The 11,705-nt window shown below is 36.1% G+C and overlaps 1 protein-coding gene across 1 annotated transcript in view; it reads right to left on the minus strand.

Moving 5' to 3' along the window:
- Positions 1–268: 268 nt before the first annotated feature.
- Positions 269–11,705, minus strand: part of cntnap3c (contactin associated protein family member 3C) — a gene marked incomplete at its 3' end in the record, with an annotated part of 56,658 nt that continues 45,221 nt past the window's right edge. The window contains exons 5-10 of the mRNA XM_015051419.1: positions 11,303–11,506; positions 5,691–5,866; positions 5,459–5,605; positions 3,492–3,759; positions 522–671; positions 269–437 (exon numbers count right to left, since the gene is read on the minus strand). Coding sequence (XP_014906905.1) covers positions 269–437; positions 522–671; positions 3,492–3,759; positions 5,459–5,605; positions 5,691–5,866; positions 11,303–11,506 — 1,114 coding nt within the window. The remainder of the gene's footprint in view (positions 438–521; positions 672–3,491; positions 3,760–5,458; positions 5,606–5,690; positions 5,867–11,302; positions 11,507–11,705) is intronic.

Here is an 11,705-nt window from a genome sequence, read left to right on the forward strand (position 1 = left end):
AGAAAGAAAGAAAGAAAGAAAGAAAGAAAGAAAGAAAGAAAGAAAGAAAGAAAGAAAGAAAGAAAGAAAGAACTGGAAGGATAGATTTGTTTTCTCTTATCTATACAAAATTGAATCTTAAAGGTTCAAATAAAGCTTTTTTGTAAGTGTTATACTTTATGCATCACGTCAATTAAAACTTTGTCTTTGTGTGTATAAAGAGCCAAATTTCCAGAACTGTCTGCACCACGGATAAGAAAGAGTAATCAAGATTGTCTAAACTACAAACCTGTCGATAATTCCACACATGTCAATCTGCAGGTTGCTGTAATTTCCCAGCTGTTTCTGTTGCACCGCGATCAGGTCCATAATCCTGCCGTCCAGTCTGAGTAAACGCATGCAGCCCTGGAAGGAACTGAAGTTGTTTCTGCATCCTTGAGCGTCTCCAGCAGGACATCCTGAGGAGAAGACAAGACAGTTATGATGCTGAAGTTTAATTCTTTAGTCTGAACTGCTCAGTTAGGATCTGTTTCTGCCCTTACCACCGAAGAAGACGTGACGTTCTACTGCGATAGGAAATGACGGGCTGGCCTGAGCACTGCCGCCTTCATCTTTATCCACAGAGACACTCAGATGACTTCGCCTGGAGGTCAGCGCCACTGAATGCCACTGGCCGTCACTGAGAGCAGAACCTTAAAGACAGATTCACATTTCAAAAACTGCAAAAACATAAAATCTAACAAGTTTTTTTGGTCTGGTTTCTTGGACAAATATCTCAAAATAAGACAAAATTAACCTACAAGTAACTTTTCAGCAAGATACGGGAGCTTTTAATTCCTTAATATTGATGAGAAAATTAGTTCCATTAGCAGATTATTTCACTTTATAACAAGACATTGTGTCATGTTACAAGTGAAATAATCTGCCAGTGGAACAAAAATCTTGTCATCAATTTTAAGAAATTTCTTTACTTAAAGCAAGCTCTTATATCTTGTTAAAAAGTTATTTATGCATTAGTTTTGTCTTATTTGAAGTGTGATAAAATATTTGCACTAGAAACTAGCTAAGAATACTTGGTAAGATTTTGTATTTTTGCAGTGTGGGAACTCTAATCCGTACTGCAAAGACACAAAATCTTACAAAGTATTTTTGCCTAGTTTCTAGTGCAAATATCTTAGTTCATTTGAAATAAGACAAAATGAGCTTTTCAGCATGAAATAGGAACTTGTTTTTAAGTCAGTAATTCCTAAATATTGATTCAAAAAGTAACAGTTCCACTGACAGATAATTTCAAACATGGGAAAAATGTCTTGTTATAATTATACTTAAAATAAGGTCCTATAACTTGCTGAAAAATTACTTACAAGTTTATTTTGTCTTATTTCAAATGTATTAGGATATGTAAACTAGACACTTGTCAAAAACACTCTGTAGGATTTAGAGTTTTTACACTGCTAGCCTATCACTGGCTTTTTAGAAATCATGTCTCATAATTAAGACAACATTTTAAGGCTCATTCATACATATTGACTGCAGAAACAGCAGCAGCAGGTTAGTTGCACTCTTTCTGTGATTGACTTGTTCCAAACCCACGCAGAGCTTCGTCAGCCCTCAGTATCTGTTTGTTGTTGAAGTGCATCAATATCTCATTATGTCCTTTGCCAATTTTTTTCCTGTGGCAACGATTTGCTCAACAACATAATTTCAACATCTTGGGGTATTGTGCACAGCGTCCTCTTCCAGGGACCAAACAACGTGTGTAATCTAATATTTATTCATAAAGCTATTGTCATTGCTAATAAGGTAAAATTGTATATAGATTTTGTACGTACATTCTTCACCAAACAGTAAATAATAGAACAACTTTGCAAGTCCATACAAATTTACATAGAGTGTTTTCATTTGGAAAGTTGTTTCCTACCTAGCTGCTTTAAAATTTCTTTAATAACATTTGATATGGTTAAAAGGAATTGAATTGAATTTCAATGTACCATCAGTAACTGAAATCTATTATGACAACAACAAATCAGAATTCTTATCATGATAAAAAGAAGATTTCATGATAAATGTTATGTATGATAAATGTCCACCCCTAGGTAGGGGTCCTTCACACTGGATAGTAATGAAAGGATATAACCTAATTACATTTACAGCAGACTAAATAAAGTAGCATATTAAAGCAACACTTTACAACACGGCTGCTGTGCGCTTGGCTTTTATCCATTGTTCTGGCTGCAACACATGGGATCTCACAAAGCAGCTAAAGGATCCCACTCTCCAAGCAAAAGTAAATAAATGCTGTGCTAAGGCCCTGGCAGAGAGGTCAGTCACCTCCGAAGCTCCCAATGGGGGAAAGTATGCACCCTTGCAAATTGGGCATATGCAGGTTTCTGAGGGACAAAACCCATTTGTCATGCAGTCAAAGAGAAGCGCTGGCACCGAGTTTAGGGACAAGATGAAGAGAGGAAGAGGAAAATCAGTGCTACTCAGACTAGCTTCATACTTCAGAGTCTCCATGTGACCAGCTACCAGCAATCAGTAAAAAGCATATGTTCAGATTATTATGCAACAGCAACATTGTCAATATGCATATTTGTTGGTCCGCTACATCTTTTTAAAATCCCCTTTAAAGTTGCAGTATATAATTTTTACAAAAAAATGTTTTCTACATATTTATTCAGACTGTGTCATATGAAATAGAAGAAAACAGCGCTGTTCCCAGTGCTACTATTGCAGTTTGCAGAAATGCATCATTCCTGTTCAAAAACAACCAATCAGATCCAGGAGGAGGGTCTTCGCGCTGTTAATCATGCTTGTGTATGAACTGTTCCATGCGCTAATGGTGAAGAAACAACGTACAAGGAGAATGGAGTTCCAACTTAAAAAGTATTGAGTTAATTTATAGTCAGATTAAGTTTGTCAAACTTAATTTACTTATGTTTGTTTAACATGAGGACTTAATAAACAAAATATATTTACCTGACATCAAAGTTGGAAAAAAAAAAAATAGGTTCTGTAAAACACGCTTGTCAAACAAGACAGCCATGCTTGGGTGGATTAATGGATTCATGAATGTTTATTCGGTAAATAATGACACGTTTAATGCAAAATTGACACTTTTTATGCAAGTTTTAATTACATTTTGCATTTAAAGTGTAATTATTTACTGAATAATGCAAAACTGACATTTAATGGACTTTTAATGCAACTTTTAGTGCAACTTTACATAAAAAATGTAATTATTTACCAAATAACACTTCAAGAAGACATTCATAAAGACTCCTTCATGTTTATGACAGGTATTATGTCAGTCTTATGCACAACCCTTCAAATAAAGTGTTACTGGAGTGGCTATACAATGTTTACACTCGTTCCGATTGTTTTAAGGGATGCACAACATCCTGAAACATATGCAGATATATAACTGTGACCAAACTTTGCTGCTTGTTCATGGTTTCCTATGACATTAGACTACTGGTTAAATTGTAGTCTAGAAGTGACGTTCAGCTGACCTGCGCAGAGCTCCAGCAGAACCCGTCCTCCTTTCTGGATCTGGAGGCGGAGTTTCGCCTCGCTCAGAAACAACCAGGCCACGCCTCCCTGTTGAGGGAGCTCAAAGGTGAGCAAAAGCCCCGCCTTGTTCCAGGTCCGAAACTGAAACCCAATCGACACGCTCCCCAAAGACGATGGCGTTGTCCACGGCAACTGGAGGAAGCTCTGGAGGCCGGGAAACGTCCCGGCAACAGGAACTGGCTCGGCACAGGAAAAGGTCACATTGCCCTTGAAAAACAAAAAAGAAAAAAGAAAACTTAGAGTGAACTAAATGACTACTGGAGAGATAAAGCATCAGAAAACATGAATATTAATCAGCTGCAGAGGGCGCGTTGATGTGGCCTCTGTCACGGTGATCTCATCAGCGAGTCTCCTTAAGGAGGACAACTGTATTTCCATATTGATAACAGCAAAGCTTGGGATAAGATTAGAAACGAATACTTAAAATACCAAAGTCACCTCACGCAAAGGTAAAACAGATAAAGAATCAAAATCAGAAAGAAGAGAGCACCCTGCATCATCAGATTGTTGTTCTCAGTAGTGATGATGAAACTGTCCGATGCTCAGGCTGCAGCAGTAAACTATAACGGTGCCAGATATGCAGGGAGTTTTATCCCCAGTTGCTTTTACCATGCAATGGAAGCACAGATGACATGTAAAAACTCTTTGTGGTGCACTTAAAATGACGTGCAATGATTCAAGTCTCAGAAGGCTTCATTGCCTCATAAAAACGTTACCTTAAAAACCCTGGGAACTGACAAGATATCTCCTCCACCTCTTGTCTTGTTAAGCGTCCTCCGCAGAACGTTAAAAAGCACTTTGTAGTTTTCTGCGGTGGAAGTGGCTGTAAGTTTGCTGACAGTCCCTTTCAGAGTTAGAGCCTCATTACAACACCTGACTTCAAGAGTCTGAACATGTTCGTCCACAGTTTGAATTTGCTTTTATTATCCCCAGCAGGAGTTCCTCACACTTTCCCTAAGAGTGATGGCTCCTTTAATGTCCATAGAAACACCTGAAAGGCTCTGATACAGCTTAAATAAAGAGAAAATGAAAAGGGAAAAACACTATTAGGACACTTTCAATGCCGAGTTTCTCTTTCTGCTGTCCTTAATGTTTTTGTTTCTTCACCTTTTTATTTATAAAGAAACATCTTCATCTCAAGATGAAGCTAAAAAAGGCAAGCAGGTAACAAAACTTAACCCCAGCTACAAAAAATAATAAACGATTCTAACCTGGTGAATTATTTCTAATCATTTACAACAATGAAAACATAAAAAGAAATAATTACACTGCAAAAACACAAAATCTTACCAGTTTCAAGTTCAAATATCTTAGTACACTTGAAATAAGACAAAGCTAACATAAGTAATTTTACAAAACAACGTAGGAGTTTGTTTTACACCAATTCCTTAATATTAATGAAAAAGTACTGGCAGATTATTTCACTTGTATCTAATACTTTCTCATCAATAATAAGGAATTAGACTTAAACTCCTATGTTGTGCTGAAAACTTACTTGTAAATTAGTTTTGTCTTAATTCAAATGTACTAAGATATTTGCATTTAATTGTTATTAATTGTGTTTTAGTTTTCTAAATCTTGTTATAATCCTGTCGACTCTTATTGGTGAATAAACTTTTAAATCGATCCATAAACAGATCCATATATCGTTGCTTCAGTAAGCAATGCGATGCTGTGAAACGTCAACGTTTTTCGTCTGCGCATGTCGGTCACTTTGGGGACATAAACTGTTCACACACAAGTCTCATTACAGTCGGGTTTGATTGAACGACCCGCAAACAACAACATAAGATTTCAGAAAAAAAAAGACCTGCTGTGTGAACGTAGCCACGGATCTGTTCTTTAAAGCCAGTCTGAACAGATACTCCTAGCAGAGGACTAAGTCCTGGTGGTGGATTAAACTTACCACTAGAGAAACTTTGTGGTCCTTGACTTTGGCGAGTCCGATCAGGTTGAGACCGTTGAACAGCAGGTTTTCCAGGCAGCCGTGGAAGTTCCTCTTGGAGTGAAATGGCTTGTGAGACCCGAGAGCCTGACCTGCCCCCACGCGCAGCTGTGATCCCAAACACACAGATTATTAGCAACTCAGAACCGTGGATTTATGCTGTTAGCTGAAGCAGCTTTTCGGTTCATCAGACCTCTTGTATGTCGAGGTGGTGGAACTCTGGCGGGATTTTAACCCTCAGCGTGTGTTTATCCACTGTGAGGTTGAGGTGAAGGCCGTGTAGCTCCACTGCCACATGGTGCCAATGCTGATCATCCAAAAGGCTTCCAAGAGCTGCAAGACGTCGAGGTTCAGCAGATGAAGTCCTACCTAAAATTAAGTAGACAAAAAAAATTAAGTTATTAAGTTTTCAATAGTGTTAAAAGTTTCTTTTCTGCTCTGAATGTTTTCATTCAGTTCAGACTACAGGGAGGATCACGACGAGGTCACCTTCTCCAAATTCGCTGGAGACTCCTGTCAACATCTATATACCAGCAGCGAAAAACAGAAGCCAAATATGTTATGAAGTCTAATTTGAAAGACTACAGAGGGAACGCATCATTAATCATAAATGAGCACCAGCAGACCCGAATTAGTGGATGCGTTCCAGAATCCCCAAAGAACTGAGAGAAAAAACTTGTTTCTGCTGCAAGACGGAAGAGTAGAAAGAACTGAATACAATATAGCATTAAAAATGCATAAGATATTAGCAAGGCAACATCAATTTTAACTTCAGAGAGAAAATGTAAAGTTTGGTAAAAGACAAACATGTTATAATATTTTGTGAGTTTACACTGCAAAAACACAAAATCTTACCAAGTACTTTTTGAAATAAGAAAAAACTCACTTGGTTACTTTCTTCAAGTTAAGTAATTCCTTAGATTAAAAGATAAGATTAAGAGATATAGATTAAAAAAGTAATATTTCCACTATTTATAACATGGAAAAAATGTCTTGTTAAAAGTAAAGAATCTGCCAATCTAGCAAGTACTTTTCATCAATATTAAGGAATAATTGACATAAAACAAGCTCATATATGTTGCTGAAAAGTTCCTTGTAAGTTAATTTTATATTATTTCAATTGTAATTGACTAAAATACTTTGTAAGATTTTGTGTTGTTTGCAGTAAAAAGTATTTCACTAAAAGTTTAAAGTAAAAAATGCAACTTCACTTACATGGAGAAAAATGCTGTGAAACTTTTAGTATATTAAAAACAACAAAAAAAGAAGCAGCAGTCAATAAAAGACGACGGCTCAACATGAAAGCAAATTAGATTTCTTGACTTGCATTGATTAATGGAACAGTTATTAGTTTGTATGAAGTAGTGAGAACAGGAAGAGGACTGCAAGATAGAATCTCTCCAGAGGGAAGATTTCATTACAACTTGAATAATTGAAAAGAAAAAGCAAAAACGGGAATCAATATGAGAGTGCAAACAAGGAGAATGAATTGATATTCATTTATGAAGTAGTCTCTGTCTTTGCTCTTCCACATCACAGCCTGCAGCTCCACCCACCCATTACTGAACATTTTGCAGGTTGAAACAAAGGGCCATTCATTTTAGGCATCAATAAATGTACAGTTTGAAAACACGTACCCTTCTCATTATTTCAATTTCAGTAGCCTTTGTATGTGCATATATCACAGTTGCAATAAAGTAGAGGATAACCGTGAAATGGAAGGAAAACGATGAGGATAAATATGTGTGAATACATCAATTATGATTAACATTTTGAAGAATTTTCTTCATCAAAATGTCACTAACAAACTTTGTGAGATTCTGCAACTGAAAATATGCATTAATGTGATGATTGATGGCAGTAAAAGTTGGTCCAATTAGCTAAATATAATAACATGTAAAATTGAGAAGGTTTGCACATAAACTATGTCACAAGTTTTCTTCTGAAGTGTGATCTGTCCATATTTTAGCCCCTGAATCAGCTTTTTGGGGATTGTGGATATGAATGTTTTTCAATGCTCCCTTCACAATGATTGACAGTAATATTTCACACAACGGATTGAATAATCAGAGAACAATTGTATTTATTTATACGAATATTGATTTACACATAAATTGACTCCATTTACCAGTAGGTGCACGGCTTTTGCGATTTATGTTTGAAAACATTTTGAAAATCACTTTCCTTCCACTTATATACACACAATTGCATTGGTCCATTACAGAAAATCTAAATAAAATGCATTGAATAAATTTTGTGGTATAGTGGCAATAAACAAAATTCAAGGATTATGTATACACATCATGTTATGAAAAGCATATCAGGACTACTGTAGGTAGGGGGGGAAAAAAGTAAATTTCCACCAAAACAAATCTGAAATTGTGATTTCAGAATTTCTTTTTAGAAAAAACAAGGAAATGTCTGAGTTCCAAAAATCAAAAATTTGGCAAGAAAAAAATATTGAGATTAATCTCAGAAATGTTTTAGAAAAAAAACAACTTTGAAGTGTTTGAGTTTAAAAAGTCAAAAACGTACTAGAAAAGCACCGGGAAAGTTTTTTTTTTTTTTTTTTTAAATTGTAAGGAAAAAAATGGAAATTTCAGAGTTTCAAAAGTTGAAAAATTTCAGATTTCTTTTTTCTGGAAAATTTCTGAGATTAATCTGAAAACTTCTGATTGTTTTAGCGGAAGTGTACTACTCTTTTTTTGCATCTACAATCGTCCTCATACTCCGTCGTATAATGGAGTGCTTTGAATTTTTGTTCTGAAAAATTGAGGTGCAGAATATAAAAGCCAAATATTGCTCCAAGCAAATGAGTCCTTGCACCAGATTGTGATCTGAATTGTAATAGAGGTCATCTGTAATCAATGAGCTCCTTGCTTATAGGATTGTAAATATTGAATATGGAGAAAGAGTCTGCAAGCAGACATGAAAAGATGAAACATTAGTGTCTGTTTATATCATCAGTTTTGTCCACTGTGGGAAGGAACTAAATAAGATTAATTACTTCCTGGCTGTAAAACTGTCCCAACTTACTCAGCTTAACTTTCACTAAAAAGCATATTTATAAATGAATAGATGCTAATAACCATGGGATGTTTTATTAAAGTTGGAGGGGGTTGGATTGGCTGTTTAATTGATTCCTGAAAGCTCTCCTAAATACTTTCAGTGGAGTAACTGTAAATCACATCCCACCATAAATTTCATTAGGCCGAGCAGGAGGTCTGATTGCGCTGCAGCATTATCCCTCATGCACTGATATATCCATTTTAATCACCTCCAACCTTAATTATCAAACACTGGAAAGGAAAATGTTGTGTGTGCAATTAGAATGGTAAGCCATTTGGGATTTTATTACATCACTTATCATGAAGTAAATAAATAAATAGATAAATAAGATGTTCTTGCCTCCATCTGTTTCTTTTACTTATGTGCATCATAATTACTGGCCACAGTTGAGTGTGTGAATATTATTCAGCAAACATAAATTTCAGGTGCATATCAGCATTAATTTGTTTTTCTAACTTGATTAAAATAAAATGAATAAAATTAATATGGATTGTGAGTTGGTATTCATTGGTAAAGCACCAAGCTGATATATCAATGAACTGCCTTAACAAAAAATACAAAATTCATCCCTAAGATAAGATGATCATAATTGTTAATTTATTTGTAACCAATTTTACTATTTCAGAAAACTTAACAACTCATGCAGACGGTAACAGTGGCTTTGAATGTCTGCTTAGTCACTGTGCAAAAACCAAATAAAAATGGATGACCTCATTCTTTCAATTAACAGTAAATTACAGATTTCTGTATGTTTTAAAATAAATGCTATATTAGGTTGCTTTTTAAAGTACAGTACATCTTCTCTGAAGGAGATTGAGTCGTCGTTAGCTCAGCAAAGTGGAGCATGACTGAGCTCCAGGCCAATGTACAAATCAGATGAACCAAATTACAAAGTCTGAAACCAAAATTTCTGATCCGTGGATGAAGAGTTTCCGAAGTAAAACAAAGAGAAAGGCAGAAACTGAAATAATGAGGATCAGAAATATAAAGATCATTCAACCAAGAGACCCAAATACAAAGTAATGTAAGAGGGAGACAGGATAATAGATCGAAAGATGCTATATCTGGAGATTAAAAAGACAAATTACCGCTTGTTATCACGGAGACAACAAAGGCGAATAATAATCAAACGAAAACAGGAAACTAAAAGAGAAACGAGAAGGCAGAGAGGGAGTAGTTAGAAGAAAGTATCTTCAGAACCATCCTCTGCCTTTGTACCATGATTTTGATGGATCGGTTTAATTCCTACTCACTAAATTATAGTGTCTCTTTAATGACGTGGGATTTTAAGAGGATTCTTTTGGCTGAAAATTCCTTAAAAAAATAAACACAAAGTAGAGTTGTGCACTGCAGAAACAGAAAATCTTAGTGTTTTTGTCTAGTTTCTAGAGCAAATATTTTAATACGCTTGAAATAAGATAAAACTAACTTACAAGTTTCTTTTCAGTAAGATATGTCAGCTTGTTTTAAGTCAAGAATTTCTTAAAATTAATGAAAAAGTGTTAGTTCCATTGGCAGATCATTTCAGTTATAAGAAGACTTTTTCCCAGTGTTGTAAGTGAAATAATCTGCAAATGAAACAATTTTTCATCAATATTAAGTAAACATTTACTTAAGACAAGTTCCTACATCTTGCTGAAAAGTTCTTGTTAATTTAGTCTTAATTCAAGTGTGCAGAGATATTTGTGCTAGAAACTAGACGAACACTTGGTAAGGTTTCCTGTTTTTACAATGTACCAAAATACATTGTTGTTGATCCCATGACTTTTCTGTTGGAAATAAAAAGTTTCCTTTGCAGTTTTGCCAAAAACAGAAGCCAAACAATCACCTCATCCTACCGCAGTAAATAAGGTGTTACACATTTTATCAAAAATTGTGAGTTTTGTCAAAATTTGTATGTTTCCATTAAGCAATTTTTTCTTTCTTTTTTTTTCTTTTTTTTGCATAATTCAAATTTGTGCAATTTTAAGGCAAATGAAAACACAGCTGGTGGTGAAAGAGACAGCTCTGTATCTGGTTGCCATTTGTGAGACAGCATTGTTTAATTTCACATTTTGTTGTGAAAACAGTTAAAATTCTTGATAGTAGAAAAATATTTTGTTTGATTATAATTGCAGTGTTTACAAAAACTGGGTTGAAATTAGGGTTGGCACATAAAGAGATCCGAAACTATCATGCAGTCTTTATTGCTAATTCTGGAGTTTGTTGAAATCAGGAGAAAATCCAGGAAAAGATCTGAAAAAAGGGAAAAGGGTGCAAAGAGAAGAAGGCAGGAGGAGAAGCTGGATGTGAAGATGAAGTATTTCTGTGGTCAGCGGGGTTTCTGGTGAGAGAGGTGCCAGATGGTGATGATTCAGCATGGGCAACATGACAACCGCTGGTGTAATCCTATTCAAACATACACACACACACAGCGACACACCTGGCATGCATCGAGACCAGAAGAGTCCAGCCCTAACACATGCTGCAGCAAATGGGCGCCATCAATCAAGGCTTTAACCAGACTGGGATGCATCAGAAGAGTGGGCACAAAGATTTAATCAGGAAGTAAGGTGTGTGTTTTCCTCATCATCCACATAGAAGGTAATCAAAGGTCTGGAAGATGTGCCAAATGACTGAAATGGAAATGCTCCTCATCAGAAGAAATGCCATCACGGATAGATTCCACCAACTCTCTGCAGATTAAATGTTCTGCAGCGTCATGATCTCTCTGTGTCTATCAATAGACATTAGCACCTTGTCTGAACAGCAGCAGTAGCTTTCCTCTCTCTAACTCCAGACGGAGGCCGACTCCTTCCCTGCCCTCCGCCTGCAGCAGCGTCCCGGAGTTTCTCAGGGTTTTGAGCTTCAATGTGATGACATCTCTCTGAGCCCGCCTTGACCCGGGACTTAGTCTGTACACCAAACTGCTGCTGCCGTCCAAACCCACCACATCAGAAGCTGAAAATTGAAACAAAGCAGAGATATCAGCATGGTTGTGTGTGTAGAAGCCATGTATCCGAACTTTTTGGTCACGGCAAAAGAATGTTGGCACTCAGAAAACGAGATTTCAGAGAAATCAGCTCTGATAGTTTCTCCCAAAGTTTTTGATGGGAACCAAACCTTCAGGATAATTTCATCTTAAAAAGCTGCTAAAAAG

Source organism: Poecilia latipinna, unplaced genomic scaffold (genome assembly GCF_001443285.1).
Source record: "Poecilia latipinna isolate Pla-1442-1.1 unplaced genomic scaffold, P_latipinna-1.0 Scaffold1044, whole genome shotgun sequence".
Classification (NCBI taxonomy): Eukaryota; Metazoa; Chordata; class Actinopteri; order Cyprinodontiformes; family Poeciliidae; genus Poecilia; species Poecilia latipinna.